Source organism: Danio rerio, chromosome 10, assembly GCF_049306965.1.
Source record: "Danio rerio strain Tuebingen ecotype United States chromosome 10, GRCz12tu, whole genome shotgun sequence".
Lineage (NCBI taxonomy): Eukaryota > Metazoa > Chordata > Actinopteri > Cypriniformes > Danionidae > Danio > Danio rerio.
This window is the reverse complement of record NC_133185.1, coordinates 6,117,868-6,136,827: the sequence shown is the minus strand read 5'-3', so window position 1 is coordinate 6,136,827 and position 18,960 is coordinate 6,117,868. Positions and strand designations below refer to the sequence as shown.

The 18,960-nt window shown below is 37.7% G+C and overlaps 1 protein-coding gene across 3 annotated transcripts in view; it reads right to left on the bottom strand.

Moving 5' to 3' along the window:
- Positions 1-415: 415 nt before the first annotated feature.
- pdzph1 (PDZ and pleckstrin homology domains 1) overlaps positions 416-18,960 on the bottom strand; it is a 40,162-nt gene continuing 21,617 nt past the window's right edge. The window contains exons 7-14 of one of the 3 annotated variants that reach the window (XM_073914368.1): positions 18,701-18,811; positions 16,552-16,730; positions 16,300-16,457; positions 13,088-13,237; positions 12,931-12,973; positions 10,079-10,265; positions 9,059-9,194; positions 416-6,059 (exon numbers count right to left, since the gene is read on the bottom strand). In XM_073914368.1, coding sequence (XP_073770469.1) covers positions 5,960-6,059; positions 9,059-9,194; positions 10,079-10,265; positions 12,931-12,973; positions 13,088-13,237; positions 16,300-16,457; positions 16,552-16,730; positions 18,701-18,811 — 1,064 coding nt within the window. In that variant the 3' untranslated portion in view covers positions 416-5,959. The remainder of the gene's footprint in view (positions 6,060-9,058; positions 9,195-10,078; positions 10,266-12,930; positions 12,974-13,087; positions 13,238-16,299; positions 16,458-16,551; positions 16,731-18,700; positions 18,812-18,960) is intronic. The other 2 variants (XM_073914369.1, XM_695179.11) reach the window with 2 other exon arrangements.

The window sequence follows — 18,960 nt, the reverse complement described above, 5'->3', positions numbered from 1 at the left end:
CCACTGTCACTGTTACGATAACCAGCGATCACTCTCCGGAGAACGCTGGTTTCCACTAATCATAAGCCACTCATTCACTCATCCAGTTTGCCGAGTCTTGTTCGCTTCTAGTGACATTACAACGCGTTTCACCTTGTCTTGTTTTCTCCGTGTTTAGACCCTAGTCTTGTATACCCTTGTTATCCTGTTTAGCCGCCTGCCTTCTGACCTTCTTCCTGTTTACTGACTACGATTCTGGACTGCCCACATATACCTGTTCACACCTGATTTGACCATTGGTTGCTTGACGTTGAATAAACCTGCATATTGGATCTTACCTCCAGTTGTGTGTGTCATCCCCGGCGGTTACAGACACCTGATTATTAATCGACAATTCATATATTTGATTTTGCTTGAAAAAATGAAACAAGTCAAATATTGCTGATAACTCTTTAATCGTGGAACTCTTTTTACAAGAACAACTTCTGTGAGGTAGAACATCATGCAGGTCTGTATTTTGGCAAGCTTACTTATACTGTAGTTGCACAGGCTATTTACATACAATACAAGCACTTCAATATACATCAAACCCTGAAGTAAACATTAGGGAATATTCACAACTGCACACGTCATGTGTTGTTGTACTGATCTGAAAGTGATTTAGTAATTCAGGGTCTAAAGATCATTTCAGTTTGATGAATCTGGTACTCATATTTGGGATCCTCTGATTACCTTCATCTAACACCAAGTCCTAACTGCACACAACGCGGCACGGCGACACTTGATAAAATGTTTCTTTTTCGTATTAAAACGTGTTTCTGTCCTAACCATCTGAGACAGCGACAGCTTCTTTTTTATGACGTCACAACAACATCAAAAAAGAAGCATAAACTATTATGACAATGATCTCCTCAGGTACAGATTATGTGATTTATTCAGTGTTCAATGTACCAATGTGAGTTTGAATGCCATTTTACATGACTTTGTTTTGCCATACTACAGAAAACAGCAGCTGAGGTTTCACCTCAGATAATGAAAATAAGATGGTTTAAAAATAAAAGACAGAAATGTGACTCTGTGCAAGCCAAAAACACCGGTCACTCATCCTATCTACTTTAAATAATGTTAAATGTATTTATTCTATAGCCATTTTGTCCGGAATGCAGTGACCGATATTCAAATGTTTCTGTCGTGTCGTGTTTAGTTCAGTTGCATCACATGTACATAGGACCCAGTGTAACCAAGTGTAAATTTCCCCTAGTTTGTAATAACATAACGTAAAAATTATCACATATTACTAATTTAAAACATTAATAGAAAAAGTCATGTATTCTTATTTACAAATACAATCAGAAAGTCTGTTTAAGATATTTTACCGCTATCTAAAGAGTGTGAGATGACACTAGGACTGGACAGTTCTGTATGGAAGGCCATTGAAGTCAGAAGTCTTGAATTAAATGAGTGGCATTGGATCATGTCAGTCTGTAAACAAGAACAACACCCAATCAAATTGCTTCATTTGAGACTATGGGTACATTTACATGACTCTATTTGTATATTTTTAACTAGTAACAAAACTTTTCCTGCATCTTGCTTTCTTGAAAACCAGTGTTACCCGATGTAGGTGACTGATTCCAGGCCAAAAGATATGCCCGTAAATCTGGAGTCTATCATAGGCGGTTCTAAAGTTGGTTGGGGACGTTGGTTTACAGGATGGCATCTGTTGGGAAGATCATAACCGCTTAATATGTAAAGACCTGGAGGGGGGGGGGGGGGGGGGGGGTGGTTGATTTAGCTTATCCAATTCACCTATACCGCGTCGGGAAGCACCCAGAGGAAACCCATGTGAACACAAGGAGAACATGCAAACTCCACACAGTAACACCAACTGACCCAGCCGAGGCTCGAACCAGCAACCTTCTTGCAGTGAGGCAAATGTGCTACCCACTGTGCCACCTCCAGATTAAACGATTTATTATGACATTATTTATTAAGATAGACAGGCCTACAGAATTATTTTTAGAATGGCAGCTGTTTTTTTTTTTTTATCTAACAGGCCCATAAAACTACACGATGAACGCTGTGAGTGTGCGTCAGGATGATGATACATGGGTCGACTTTTTAAACAACGTTGTGAGCTTTATTACAGGGGGTGATGCTGCTTGGCTACTTTAAAATAGGATGTAAGGTCTAGTTATCTACCTATTCTCACTCACTATATTTCAGCTTAGTCCCTGATTTATCAGGGGACGCCACAGCGTAATGAACCACCCATGATTCCAGCTTATGCTTTGTGCAAGGGATGCCCTTCCAGCCACAACCCAGTCCTAGAAAACAACCTCTCATACACCAATTCAGTTTATCTATTCACCCATACTGCATGTTTTTGGACTGTGGGGGTAACCGGATATTGACCTACCTACAGTAACCAAACATGCAGTAGTAATGGATACTTTTTACTTAAGTACATTTTTTACTTTTACTTGAGTGCAAAAGTGTAATCAGTACTTCAACTTTTACCTGAGTCGTTTTAATTATGAGTACCTGTACTTTAATAGATTAGATGGTTTTCTAATGCTTCTAGTCATTAAAAGACTTTTGACCCTGATCACCTTCCATAGTAGTGTATTGTAGTTTGCTATTCAATATCTTGTCTTATAATTATAGAGCATTTTGAAGGATGTAAACAATAACAATGGTCCTAATGTATTTCCTGTTTTACATTTTTATTTTCCATAGCTTCTGAGAAGCCCAAAAGGTCCACATTTTAATAAATATTGTGATGAGAGCTGTTTTGATGTCAAGATATGATTGAATCCCCTCTTGTTACAGTTATGAAATAGTTCATGAGAAGCAGGAAATGTGACATCACCACTTTGAAATGGTCTATAGATCAAGTAAATAAACACAAGTGTAGAAAACGCATTGCTCCTAGCTATACAGCAAAACCGTTTAAAAAAGAATGTGTATTATGTACAAGTTTATAAATCCAGAAAATGAAAAACATGTCATAAAAATGCAAAGTATGAAACAAAAAGGTTAGCAGAATGTAAAGAATCAAGTGATCTCAAAATAACACTAGGAAATCATGCAAACTTGGGATAGAAACAAAAAAATGTCAGTCAGTTTCACTTGCTTGTGTCAAATGAATAAGTAAAGCTAGTCTGAAGCCTTGTACGTCTTTATGTTTCTACTTATATGTTCCTAAGCCTCTAGTTGCCGTCACAGCACAGCATGCAGTGTTTCTGGTTGCTGTGACAACTGCATGTTCTCGCTGCTGCTCTGCTGTCATAAAAGCACTTGAAGACTTTTTCTGGAGCTATTTTAAGATTCATCATGAATGTTTGCAGAGAATTTTAGTGCATTTTTTAGTGTTTGACTGCTCAGATATTTGTATTTGTTGGTGGAACAAACTGAAACACACATTAGCATTTCCACACATGCTAGCCTAGCATAACAAAACTTTAAAGTCTTTTACTAGCTGATTTATCAACACTAGATAGGGAAACTAATTCAAAAATGTTCTGAAAATTTTACTGGAGTTTTAGAGTTTGTGTAAACTGAGAGCAATCTGCTATTATTTTAAACACCAGTGTGTTATTTAACAGATTAGTTGTGATATTGGCAGCCATGTTAATATTGGTCAATAAATCCTAAATGCTATAAAAGCTAATAAATGCTGTATAATGTAATTGTTTTTGGTCTTATAACAAAATTAGGCATAAATGGTGCCTATCACAGCGTAGCATGCAGTGTTTCTGCTTGCTGTGACAACTTCAAGTTCTCACTGCTGCTTTGCTGTCATAAAAGCACTTGAAGATTTTTTCGGAGTTATTTTAGATTCATCATGAACGTTTGCAGAGAATTTAAGTGCATTTTTAAGTCTTTGACTGCTCAGATATTTGTATTTGTTGGTGGGGAACAAACTTAGCTGAAACACACATTAGCATTTCCACACATGCTAGCCTAGTATAACAAAACGTTAAAGTCTTTTACTAGCTGATTTATTAACAATAGGGAAACTAATTTAGCTGGAATTTTAGAGTTTTAATAAACTGAGAGCAATCTGCTATTATTTTAACCACCAGTGTGTTATTTAACAGTTTAGATGGTTCTCTAGGGCTTCGCTAACCAGCAGAAAACACTAAACAGTTTTCAAATTTAGTTGTGAGGATGCAATGCATAGTAATGCATGATATTGGCAGCCATATTAATATTGGCCAATAAATGCTAAATGCTATAAATGCTAACAAATGCGGTATAATGTTATTGGTTTTGGTCAGATAACAAAAAATTAGGCGTAAATGTTGCCTATGGTCGATGAATGGTGTATTGTTTCTGCTGCTACTACTACTTTAACCTTCAACATGCTTGACTGCAATTTTTTTTTTTTTTACAATTATTTTAATTATATTTAGATTTTTGTTAATGCAAAGTGACTTTGTATATGCAAATTTGTGTCAAGTCAATTCTTTGGGGTATTTGAGGGACTGTTTAGCACTGCTAAATGGTTCCTTGGCTTGCATTCATAGGGGAACCAATTTAAGTGCTACTGCATGTAGCATCGGTGCTGCTTCTTTAGTTGTTCTTTGGAGTGGTTTAAGGTGCTGTATGTAAGTTTTTGACTCTTCTAAAGTATAAATATGCCATAATATCTTTGCAGCTCGTTTTCACATGCTTGTTTGTCCAAAAAACAATGTTAAAGTCAATTATTCTCATTTTTATTTTGAGTCCCATGTGGGATTGTCTGTCTGTTTTGGTCTATGTAAAACAATGTGGTCTATGGTCTATGTAACTTCGCCCACTATAAGGTTATCCAATCATTTTTGGCACATTGGGTTGCCTTGGTGGAAAACACAGTGGCTGCATCTAAAACAGCATACTTCCATACTATATAGTACGCTAAAATCGGTATTCGAGCCGAATAGTATATCAGAATTCATAGAATTTGAAAATCAGTATGCGAGAAACACCCAGATGATCTACTACTTCCCACGAGATTCTGAAGTGCGCATCCCAATCACTCTGCGCTATCCCATGATGCCCTGCGAGAGAATTGATGAATAGGAAGTAAGCGACGCAACTGATGCTGGTAAAGTAGGTCACATGACCATAACAAAATGGAGGATGTAGTACGTCAGTATTCCATTCATACTTCTCACATTCAAACGGCCAAGTACTGCGTTTAAATTCAAATGTAGTACCTGCTGAGTAGTAGGCGATTCTGAACGCAGCCAGTGTATTTAATTTCAGTCATGAAAACTCAATGTATGAGCCTCTGAAAAGAAATGCAATAACGCAAACAATTAAATTATTACAAATGTAAATATTGTCTGATCAACTTGCATTGCGGGGCTTGATCACCAGACAAGCTCATTCCTGTTTGTGTCATCAATCTGGCAACCTGTGTTTGTCTAAATCATTGTTGGGGGCCAGGTAAAAAAAAACCTCTTCAACATTTTGAATTTGGACTGAAATTCCTAATTCAACCACTATGTGTCAATCCTACATGCAGCATCTCCTGTGACAACAAGCCAACTAACCATTTATGGAGTGTAATTACTCAAATTCAGAGTCAGTTCCATGATCTAATCAACAACTAGTTTATCAAAACCATGAAGTCTATCAAAACCTTAAAGACTCAACACAATCTAGCAATTCTTATCTCAACTCTTTCAAATTTTGGGTAATTTCTGCAGTCATTTGCACGTTTTAACCCATTTAGCTCACACACCACTGACTCCTACACTTTCTTTGATCTGTGCTGTTTAATATTAGTTATGTTTAGGGCGGCTTTTTTGCCTAATATGGATTGATTAAATCCACCAACTTGTCAAACTGTAAAATTGTATTGGGTATTGCATTGAATTGGGTAGTAAAGTGTCCAGCTGATTTGAAACGCAGTAGTATGATTTGTCTGTAAGGCATAGGATCTTCACCATCATGTCATCAACGCTGGCAGAATCGAGGTCAGTCTTGTTCACATTCTCGTTTCCTCGGCTGGCCGACTCATGTAGTCTTGAATTGCTTGATGCAGTGGCAGCCATTTTGTTATAGAGGATTTAATAGCACTGATCCATCTAGAGAAATCGTAGAGAGAAGAATGGTGTTAATTCATCAGAATAATCTTAATATTTCACTGTCTGGCTGTTGGAGATGTCAACTTCACACTTCATTAGCTATACCTGTTTAACTGCTCTTTAATACAAATATCAGATCAGCCAATCACATGGCAGCCCTGCTGAAAAATCCAGCTTAAACCAGCCTAGGCTGGTTGGCTGGTTTAAGCTGGTCGACCAGGCTGGTTTTAGAGGGGTTTTGGCCACTTCCAGGCTGGTTTCCAGCTATTTCCAGCCTGGTCTTAGCTGGTCAGGCTGGAAAATGACCAGCTAAAACCAGCTTGACCAGCCTAGCCAAGCTGGGAGTCGCTTGTAGCTGGATTTGGCTGGTAATTTTCCAGCCTGACCAGCTAAGACCAGGCTGGAAATGGCTGGAAACCAGCCCGGAAATGGCCAAAAACCCTCTAAAACCAGGCTGGTCAACCAGCTAAAACCAGCCAACCAGCCTAGGCTGGTTTAAGCTGGATTTTTCAGCAGGGAGCAGCTCAGTAGATTCATGGATGTTTAAAAAAATCAAGCATCAGAATGAAGCTGCGGTCACACTAGAGTTTGAGCTTGCGAAATTCTGTGGTACGGTGCTACGAAAAGGGGCGGGATTAAACAAGATGAAGTCCTCGTTGGAAAACCTTGCGTTTTAAGATTTTAAGCTCAGCCTAAGGACTTCCTTATTGTCCAGATAACTGAATGTTTGGAAAATGTATTGGTATGCTGTCTGATCAAGATTTGACGCTTTGGATACCTTCATGATGAAGTTATGAAGACATTAAGGCAACACAAGAGTAGATCAACATTTTTTAACACACTTAATGTTTTTTTACTCCGAATCAGTGACCAGTTTTTTTTTATTTTATTATTTTATGCTTAACTTAAGGAAAAGACCATCATCCAACAACTAAGACTTTTTTTGTTTGTTTTCAGAGAAGTTTCAAAGATATTAGGGGTTTCTTAACTTTATTTTGGATACATTATTCTTTAATTCAACATATTTTCCATCTGAGAAAAAAAAAATAATAAAAAATAATATATATATATATATATATATATATATATATATATGCATAAAAAAACTGGTCACTGATTCGAAGTAGTCGAGAATGTAGTTGTTTAGATTGCAACTATGCAGTTTATTTGTAAGAATAGTGCCTATTTTAAAATGTTTACAATATCTGAGAGAACTCGTCGGCGACGGTTGACGATTTCTATCCACTAGATGGCGACAGAACCACATAATAAGTGGTTAAGCACACCTGCCAACACTCCCATTTTTCATGGGAGTATCCCGTATTTCAGACCAGTCTCCCGCAACCATCCCGTTTTTATTTCTTCCTAAAAAAACTAAATTCACCCACTCCCCTCTTTGGTACAGTCTGTAAACTAAACACCCCCGGGATGCCAACTTTGGTTCAGTACCCGCCCAAAACCTGCAGCATACTATCCCGGTTCTCAACCTCACCCATGAACACCCCTCCCCCCCAGTCTCCCGGATTGAGACATGTTGGCTGATTTTCAGAGACAAATGATATTATAAGTCGATCTCTCTCTTTTGTATGTTGTAGTGCTGTATTTATATCGATTTGCTTTCATATCAGGAATGTGTGTTGTGTTGGCAGATTGAAATAAGCAAAGTCTGCATGTGTTTAGCGTTTTTTCCTTAATCGCAAACACAACAGCAGTCTGGTAGTGAATTCGTTGTTATTTTCGGGTTAATTATTGTGAAATCCCGATTGCAACAGAGAAATACTGTAGACTGTAACAATGTAAGAAGATATCTCTGTAGATGGATGGCATTTCATGTCACGTTCAGCATTAGAATCTTAAAGTGTGAGCAAAAGTCAGCAGTTTTGTCATCACTGTAGATAGAGTCATTCAAACCCTAGCTCTAAAGTGACCTTGGTGAATTAGTAACGGCTTCTGCTGTTTTGATGTCAGCTGCAGATGTGAATGAATGGCGGAAGAAAGTAGTTCCTAATAAAAAGGGGTTTTTAGACTCTCCGTGTTTGATTGTCTTATTTATATACACGATTGTGCCGTTGAACTGTTGTATAAACACAATATCACACTCGTAGCAGTGCGATATGGCTGTATATCAGCACTGGTGGGATGCTAAGGCACTCGGCCGCAACGCATGCCTCCCACCAGTGCTTAGTGCTTAGACCAGGGGTGGCCAATCCTGTTCCTGGAGAGCCACCTTCCTGCAGATTTCAGTTGCTACCCATATCAAACACACCTGAACCAATTAATTAGGGCCCGAACACCACGTGATATTTACAGGCAGGTGTGTTTGATATGGGTTGCAACTGAAATCTGCAGGAAGGTGGCTCTCCAGGAACATGATTGGCCACCCCTGGCTTAGACTATACTTAAATTGTTCAGTTCACCAAACTTAGAACTAACAAACAGTTAACTCGTATAGTAAATGTTGGATATTTCATTTAGTTTGGTTCATAAAAAAATGAATGAATGCTATGACAAAACAATTCAAATATATATTTTGTGTGTACTTTTGTTAATAAGTTCAGTAATAAAGTGTGCACTGCACACTAGTGGTTTTTAACATTTTGGTTCGTTAATCTTGTTAACGATATCAAGCAGAAGGTCATGATTCGCACTCATTCAATAATAACTTTATAATTTCTTTATGTAGTAAAAATATTTTATATCTCCTAAGAATGTAAAATAAAGCTATATAAAGTAATTATTTAATGAGTGTGAATCATGAACACTTTTATTAACAGACATATTTAGTCCACAATAAATAGCATAGAACCTGGAACTGTTTGGTTGATATTTATTTGTGTGGAGTGTTGATTTAACAAAATAATTTCATCTTTTTAACAACCCTATTTGTCTAAAATGTTATAGTATAAATTTGAATGCTTATGATCTTTAAAATATCCTCCTTTTCTATAAACACTGGCATCACAATGAAGATAATTCAGAAAATAGTAAAAGTTCATTACCGTTTGTTCTCGTTTCCATTTTCGGCACAGAGGTAGAAGACTTTAAACTCATCAGACGGAGGCCTGAGCTCAATGGTGGATCTTCTGGACCCCAGCGGCTGATCTTTCACTGTGTATCCATGTAGATAGATTCCTCCTGCAATAACAACACAAAAAACTGTTGTTAATTATCAAAGCACAAAGTTTTAGCCCTTTTTGAAATATTTGCAAATAACTTTGAACTATATTTTTATTCTGTAGAACGTCTTATTTCTTTCAGTTTGGCTTGAATAAATGTTTTTTTTTTAATGTAAAATATGCTAAGATCAATATTAGCTCCCTTAAGCATGCTTTTGTTATTGGCTACAAACAAAATGCTGTTGTCTAATGACTAAGGCCACACAGAATCTTAGAATTCCGCAGATATTCCGCAGATTGTTAGCCCATCATTAATTCTGTTTGTTAACTTGAGTAAATGTGTGTAAATCTATATTTATTCAGTTTTTAAATTAATTACAATAATATTATAGTGATTTTTGCATAATAGCCACCCTAAATAGGTCTTCGAAATAAAAGTATCTTGTTAAATAACTAGCAAAATAATATGTACTGTCATCATGGCAACATAATGACAAAGACAAAATACATTCGTTATTAAAACATTTATGTTTATAAAGTTTATAAATGTGTTTAAATCAGCCTGATCTCACGAGAAAACGTAAATATTTTACGTTTTGCCAGTTTAGAGGCTAATTCGTACGAATTTGTACGAGTTCAGTCGTATGAAATTGTACGATTTTAAAAAGGAAGCGTGGCACCTAACCCCACCCCTAAACCCAACCGTCATTGGGGGATGAGCAAGTCGTACTTAATTGTACGAATAAGGTCATACGAATTCATACGAATTAGCCACTAAATCAAAAAGTTACGAGTTGCCGTGATATTGTGTTAGTTTAAATATATTAAGAATAATTTTGTAACATGTATCAGATTTTCAGAAACATGAACATTATCAGAAACATGAACATTTCTTTAACATACCTATGGCGGATGTTGAACGAATACTGACGTAGAAATAGAGGCATCCGTCTTTCAGCACGCAGTAGTACTGCACCCATGAGTCTTTGCTTCTGTCCAGCTGATGGAGCAAACCAAGGCATTCTGGGTTCTTGACCGCCAGCGGGGGCAGATTTGAGTTGTGCCGAGTGACGTCCACCCACACGTGATTCTGCCATGACAAGCACCAACATTAACACGATGAGTATTACCATGACCCTGTTTACACTTGATATTACATTGTGCTTTCACTAATCCAATCAAGAGATTTCATACATCAATCCAATCAAGCGATTTCATCTTTCCTAAAACCTCTTAATTGCAGAGCACTAGTAGTCATATAAGGGATAATTGACAACGGGCCATTGAATAAATATAAAATAATGCACAAACCTTGAGTGTGCCTTATTTTCTAAAAATTCAATGCACTGGAGTGAATCCGCTTGTTAAGTGATGACGTGTTGGTGACGTATGTAATACTCTTTCCGGGTCCAAGCTGCCCCTCATTTGAGTTGAGAAATTGTTTGTTTATGATCACTTTTTATTCATATCACACATTAAAGTTATTTATATATAAAGTTTACACAACAATCTCTGGGCTTGCTGCGTAACAAATACCAAAATTTTAACAATTTATAAAAAATGAATCACTTTCTGGCCATTGGATATTAGGCATGGATATATATATATATTGCGATCGTGATTTTTGAAAGTATTACATCGCTTCGTAAACGTTTATTGTTACCATTTCATGAGTCTCCCCATTCAGTTAAATAGAGCGCTTGGACCCGGAAGCCGCTTCGCATGACGTCATACTTAACAAGTGGATTATTCTGCTTATGCTATTGTTACCACACCTAAAGGCAAAGTTCAGATGTCAGGTTTTGCTCCTCAAACCTTGAAGTTCTTACACATCTCATCCAAAGTTTTTTGTTTGGGTTTGATTTGATGTTTTTACAGTTGTAGGCAGAGAAATACCTGAAATCACTCAGTGATATAATGGAACTGTAATGCGATCAATATCTTCCTGGAACTACTTTATCTGCAAATAAAGGCACGCCTTATAGAATTTTCATCAGCCAATCTGAATCAAGCATTCAACAGAATAAAGGCGCGGTTACACTGCACTTTTTGCCCCACTAAGTGGCCGAACACACTGAATGCACTTTTACATTCTGAGAACACAAAACACACGTACTGAACTGCCTTTTTGTTAACAAGAAAAAAGAGAAGTGTGCTGTGCTTTTTATGTTGCCAGGCAACCACTGAAGTTGTGTTATTTTTCGAGGGTGCTGCTGTCGATGTTGTTATATTTGTTGTATTTATTAATACTGTGATATTCATGATTTGTGAAGTCGTACAGCTCCAGATAACTCAAAACATCGACCACTAGTCTCTCCTCCATCTTTAAAAGTCTTCGTAGTTGTCCTGACAACACAAACACTGCTGTCTTCTCAGCAGAAACATCGCCTCCGTGTTCATTTGATTGGAAAATGATAAAAGACTTGACTGACATAGCACGATTTTTTTCGCTCAGAGTTGACTTTTTCAGCTGCAGGTGGACATACAGTAGTGTAATGGCAAAAACATGAGGCACAGCAGACAGTTAAAATGCGTGCAGGGTGTATAAGCAGCGCGCAAAATTAGAAAGCCAATCAATGAAGGCGCCTCTCAATGCAAAAAACACGTTCAGTTCCATACTAGCGCATTTGAATCAATGCGCCACACTGGAAACACAAGCTCAAATGTCAAGTTTTGCATTTTGTTGCCTTTCAAAGTTCACGCTGGATCTACAAGTTCATAAAATGTGAATGCGTGAGAAAAATAGAGAATCAAAACCTCTCAGTACAGAAATGTAAATATAGAGCTATAGCTCGTTTCATTAGAGCAATTGCTTGTATTCATCGTTTTATCCGGCCAATTTTTGCAGCGACCATATTTTGCATGTTCATGTTAATTTAGAGAATTTCACATACAGTTGAAGTCAGAATTATTTGCCCCTCTGAATTATTAGCCCCCCTGTTTATTTTTTTCCCCAATTTCTGTTTAATGGAGAGAAGATTTTTTTCAGCACATTTCTAAACATAGTTTACTCATCTCTCATCTCTAATAACTGATTTATATTATATTTGCCTTGATGATAATAAATAATATTTTACTAGATATTTGTATACTAGAAGATACTTCTATAAAGCTTAAAGTGACATTTAAAGGCTTAAATAGGTTAATTAGGTTAGCTAGGCAGGTTAGGGTAATTAGGCAAGTTATTGTATAACGATGGTTTGTTCTGAACTATCAGAAAAAAATATAGCTTAAAGGGGCTAATAATTTTGTCCCGAAAATGTTTTTWAAAAAAATTTAAAACTGCTTTTATTTTAGCCGGAATAAAACAAATAAGACTTTCTCCAGAAGAAAAAATATTATCAGACACATTGAAAATGCCCTTGCTCTGTTGCATGTTATTTGAGAAATATTTAAAAGAGGAAAAAATTAAAAGGGGGCTAATAATTCTGACTTCAATTGTATGTCAAGTATAGTGCACTATTAGCACTCTCATGAAAGATATGTAAAATTTGAGAGAATAGGAGAGAGGGGTCTTGATGAAATACCATACAAACAGGAGTGGTCAAAAAAAGATGCATTTAAATAGTTAGAAATGAGGATGTTTTGTGATTGACCACTTGAGATTGGATTATTGAAAGCATGTGTTAAAACCAGTTGGAAGACTGTAAACAACCTCTGTCTCAGTTGGCCAAATGTATTCTGATTAATTCACTGATCCTGTGCATTCACACAGAGCTGTCATATAAGAAATTAAAGAAAGATCAGGAAATTACCTGAGTGATGGGATGAACAGCTCTACCCATAGCCTCCAGCCACCTGAGGGGAAAAAAAGGGAAAACAAATAAAATATATTATTAATATTATTTCCCAAAAAGTTTTTCTGCATGAAATCAAAATTTCTAATGTTTATTTCAAGAGTTCAAACTTAGCTGATGATTGATTATACAGCTTGTTTGGCATGCTTTCCCGGAAGGAAGCCCTGAGCTCATATGATCCTCAAGCCCGTGGTTCCCTCCCATTTGCAAGGCGAGAGGGGAGTTTGAGCTCAGGTAGATCTCGAGAACTCCCCTGCTGTAGTAGCTAATGAACAGATAGTGATTGTTCTTAAGCAATAACTACTTACTAGGAGCATGTCTATGTCTAATTTGGATTAACTTTCATGCAGAACATGCAACTTAAGTTAATTTCAATTAACTTAAGTTGCATGTTCTTATAGACGGTGAGGGGAAACCGGGGAAGCCGGTGGAAACCCATGTGAGCATGGGGAGAATGTGTAAACTCCGCACAAAAAGGTTGGCTGGCTTGATAAGGACTAGAACCAGTGACGTTCTTGTAAAGTTGGCAGTTCATTCCGCTGTGGCGACCCCGGATTAATAAAGAGACTAAGCTGACAAGAAAATGAATGAATGAATGTATGTTTAACAGAGCAAGGAAATTTTCACAGTATGTCTGATTATATTTTTTCTTCTGGTAAACATCTTATTTGTTTTATTTCGGCTAGAATAAAAGCAGTTTTTAGTTTAATTTCCAGCACAGGCTGCATCGCTGGTGATCATGACAGCTGTAGAGTCATACAGCAGTAAGTATTACACATTATAGCACATTTATTTATATTTGATACATTGCCATACAACAAAAGTGCTTCAGTATATTAAATTCATTTAGTTCTTTATGACAAATACAATAATTTATTCATCCAAGGCTGACTGAATATATGTACCCAGGGCTGCATTTTTGAGAACCAAAAAATATGTACCCTGGGTTTTTACTTTCACATATCTACTTGAGGCCGCCATGTACATTTTTGACAATCTCAAACACGCTACTGTGGAATGTTTTTTTTATTTGTGCAATTTCTCTTAAATTGAGCTGTGTAAATTTCTGGTTGTCTTAACGTTCTTCTTACACATAATAATATACATATTAGGGTTGTCACCATACCATTAATTCATGTTACAATACTATACCTACAGTATACTATATACTGTAATTAACAACTCAAATCCATGAAATAAAGAAAATTGTCAGAAATACTATATTTTATGTTATAAAAGGCCTACTTGAATTGAATGAATGATTCCCTTATTTTTGAAAAACGTATTTGCATGTCACATCACCTAAAATGTATTCATTCTTTTTGTTTATTTTGTAGATAACTGACCAACAAAAATACATTAAAATAAAGACACAAATTTTACCGGTCACACTTTATAATAAGGTTCATTAGTTAATGTTAATTAATGCATTTACTAACATGAACAAACAATGTACAATACATTTACTACAGTATTTATTCATGTCAGTAAACGTTAGTTAATGAAAATACAGTTGTTTATTGTTAGTTCATGTTAACTCACGGTGCATTAAGTAATGTTAACAAGCACGGCCTTGGATGTTGCATTAGTAAAATGCATTAGTAAATGTTCAGTTATGATTAATAAATGCTGTACATGTGTTGTTCACGATTAGTTCATGTTAGTAAGTGCATTAACTAATGAACCTTATTGTAAAGTGTTACCATTTTACCAAATGAAATTTGCATTAATAATCAAATCAGCATTTTTCTAACCAAATTAGGCTTCATGAAGTGGTCAAAAATTTAGTTTTAGTGTTTCCAGAATCTATTTTTTTACTTTTTTACTTACCTGTCTTATCAGGTAAGTAATTTAAATTTTAACTTGATTGTCGCAGTTGTTGTAGCTACTAAATCGTATTGACAGGAGCAGAAATGAACTGATTCAGATTTGATCTGAAGCATCACCATAAAATATGTGAATTCTACAAAGTTTGCAACCTTAAAGGGCTCCACAGTCTATTCACATAAAAGGGTCAATTGTTGCACAAATGGGTGAGCATTTTGACTTTTTCATATGTAACATTATTACATTGTAGATAAACCGTTAATAACGATACTACCGTTTACAAACTACAGTGGCACCGCCATTTTGTATCATGGAACTGCCATAGTACCAGTAAACAGTGCAACCCTAATACATATTATATATAATATGATATACATAATAATATATCAGCTTGTTATCGACTGACCCACAAACTCCCAAGTAAGGGTGTCACGATCCTCCAAATCCTCGATTCGATTACATTTTCGATTCTAAAGTCACGGTTCGATTCGATTTTCGATTATGAATAATTAATTCATTAATAACAAATTAATTATTTGTAGCCTACCGTTTAAACTACCTGACCTGCATGGTCTTTGTTTTACCCATAAACAAATCATACAGTAAATGAATAAAGGCAAGTTACACACATAATGACCACCTGTCAATCACTTTTTCTGCGGGACTCGTGAATAGGCAGTGATCTGAGTCGTTATAATGGCGCCGGTAAAAAAGGCGCAGAACCAACAGGAACCAGCCAACAGTATCTGAGGTGTTCGCTAAAATGACTAAGTACAAGTGAGTGAAAGATTGAAGCAGTCTACTGATCCCCTGCCTGGACCTGCTGTCTCGAGCGCATGGCTGTGTGTGTGTGCGTTTGTGTCTGAGTGTGTGTGGTCACGTGATGTGCGTTTTCAGCAGTAGTGAGGAAGGAGGGCTGCTCAGAAATGCTACACGCCACTGTGGATGTCAAAACGTTGTTGTTCTAAAATGCAATTTAAAAACAAAGACATATTAGTGTAAACAGGGCCTGAGTGTGTACTTTTCGCGAGTGGATTTGCAACGGGGACGGAGTGGAGGAGCGCGATGCCGGTGATTTCTATTGGACGAACCGTAATACGTACATAGCAGAGCTTGCAAACTGTGTTTTTTTGGTCGACAACACGAACGTTGTCAACATAACTCACTGGAAATCCCAAATGCTTACACACCGGCGACTTCATTGAAAGAGGAGAGGGTTTAAGCTCTGTCGAGGGGTCTCTTGCGTCTGCAGTTTAACAAGCTCTTCAACAAGCGTCTTTTTTTCCCCGCTTGGCAAGCCAAGCTGACGTGACATGGGGGTGTGGCAGCATCGACGATTCTATTTTTTAAATCGATAATCAAAATTAAGTATAAATTTCGATCGATTTCGATTTAAAATCGAAATCGTGACACCCTTACTCCCAAGTGCCCTCATATTGTAAATTGTTATCAAATATACAAATTGACCTCTTCATCTCAAAAAGCATGGCATGTTCTCACCTTTTCATCTCCTGGTTTGATGTAGCACACAAGTAGTAAGCTCTGTTGCCAGAAACAGGGCAGCATCTGAAGACGAAGGGCTTTCCTAAAGTGCTGTCAGCCTCCACCAGCGCCCCCTCCAGACTCATCACAGACAAGGCCCGACTCTTCCCTTCATCCTGTGCAGGAAAAACAAAAGCTTCATTTCGTATGTCATTCTATTTCAGATGTTCCAACAAGACAAAAACATGGAGAAGAAGAAGCTGAACATACGCGCTTGTTTCTGTAGTAGTAGAGGCAGCAGTCATGTCTGAGCACGAACCATCTCTTTCTCCAGCCCTTCAGGAAACTCGACTGTGTTCGCTTATGTAAGTAGCCCCTGCACGCGGGACGTGGAGTGTTGGGCGTTCGACCAATATCCGAGCCGATGGTGAGAGTTAAAAGGTCTGGGCCTTCATAATTCAAACCAGAAATCACAAAATGAGTTCATGAAGCTAGAAACCCCTAGTTGAAACCTACACGATTCAATTTCCCTGCTGAAAAATCCAGCTTAAACCAGCTTAGGCTGGTTGGCTGGTTTTAGCTGGTTGACAAGGCTGGTTTTAGAGGAGTTTTGGCCATTTCCAGGCTAGTTTCCAGCCATTTCCAGCCTGGTCTTAGCTGGTCAGGCTGGAAAATTACCAGCCAAATCCAGCTAAAACCAGCTTGACCAGCCTGGTTTAAGCTAGACATAGCTGGTTTTGGCTGGACTCCCAGCTTGGCTAGGCTGGTCAAGCTGGTTTTAGCTGGTCATCTCCCAGCCTGACCAGCTAAGACCAGGATGGAAATGGCTGGAAACCAGCCTGGAAGTGGCCAAAACCCCTCTAAAACCAGCCTGGTCGACCAGCTAAAACCAGCCAACCAGCCTAGGCTGGTTTAATCTGGATTTTTCAACAGGGGTGAAACACTTTGTCTAGACTCTAAAAATGCTGGGCTGTTGTAGCCCAATTTTGAGTCAAATAAGGACAAGGTCAACCTTAACAAGTGTCATTTAAATAGAATTTTTAAAAATTAACCCAACATTGAGTTATGGCAACCCATAATTTTTTTAGAGCGTAGAGCACAGGTGTCAAACTCAGTTCCAAATGGGCCACAGCTCTGCACAGTTTAGTTCCAACCCTAATTAAACACACCTGATCAAACTAATTGAGTCCTTCAGGCTTGTTTGAAACCTACAGGCAAGTGTGTTGGAGCAGGGTTGGAACTAAACTGTGCAGGGCTTCGGCCCTACAGGAATTGAGTTTGACACCCCTGGCGTAGACTGTTCAAAATCTCCAGACTGTCTCTGACTTTTAGAATCACCAAATATAATTGTCACAATCACCAGCGACCTCTAACCACCAGATTTCGCTGGAAAACATTCACTCTCATGGAACTACAAATCTGCTTGTAAATGGACTACATCAGGGGTCACCAACCTTAATGAAACTGAGAGCTACTTCTTGGGTACCGATTAATGTGGAGGGCTACCAGTTTGATAAACACTTCTCAAATAACAAATTTGCTCAATTTACTTTTAATTATACTTTATGTTTTTGGTAATAATTAATGATATTCATCCATGTGAAGACACTGATCATGTTAATGATACTCACAAAAGTTATCAACAATGATTTAACAGGGTAGGAAATACCCTGTATTTAATGTATCAATGTGCAACACTTTATTTTTATATTTCTCTGCAAATATTTACATTTTTAAATGATTACTTCTATATTAGATGAAGCTTACTGGTAAGTGGCGCTGTGGTGAGCTATTTTTAGAACAGGCCTGCGGGCAACACATTTGATCCTCGCGGGCTACCTGGTGCCCGTGGGCACCATGTTGGTGACCCCTGGACTACATATTCAGTCATGCCACACACACACACACACCTGCTTTCTCGTTTAGACTGATTACACTCTCACCACCTGAGGATTGTCAAAAACTGATTACACACACTATTTAAGCAGCACACACACTCATTCACGTTGCCGAGTCTTGTTATCTGTCAAGTAGCACTACAACGCGTTTTCTTTGTCTTGTTTTCCCGTGTTTTGACCAAGCCTTGTTTATTCAGTTCTCCCTGTCTGCCGCCTGCCTTCCAACCTCTAGCCTGATACTTTGACTACGATTATGATTACGACTGCCTCTAAACACCTGTTTGCACCCATATTGACCATTGCTTGCCTGACTTCGAATAAACCAAACTTCTGTTGTTTGTGTCACTCCCCGAGTTACAATAATAATACGGAGTATTCTTGCACTTAAGACACTTCTAACATCTCTCCTTGCTAATGTTTGCAAATGTTTGACTGTGCATGAGAGTCTAGATATACCACTAGGGTTAAAAATGAACCTTGTCTATGAGAAAACTAAGAGCTGTCTGAGAGCGTCCACCTACCTTGGCGTGCGAGATCAGCTGCTTCTGAGTGTGGTACACTGGTGACATCCGTGCCGTTTACCGCCTGCACAAAATCTCCAACCTGCAGCCCTGCTTCCTCTGCTGGTCCATCTGAAGCAAAGCACACCAACATCTGTATCCTACTATATTTGTGATCTCAGTGTTTTGAATAAAACAGTTCATGACATGAACATAATTTCATATAGACCAACAGTCTAAAACTCAATTCCTGGAGGGCCACAGCTATAGAGATTTTTGCT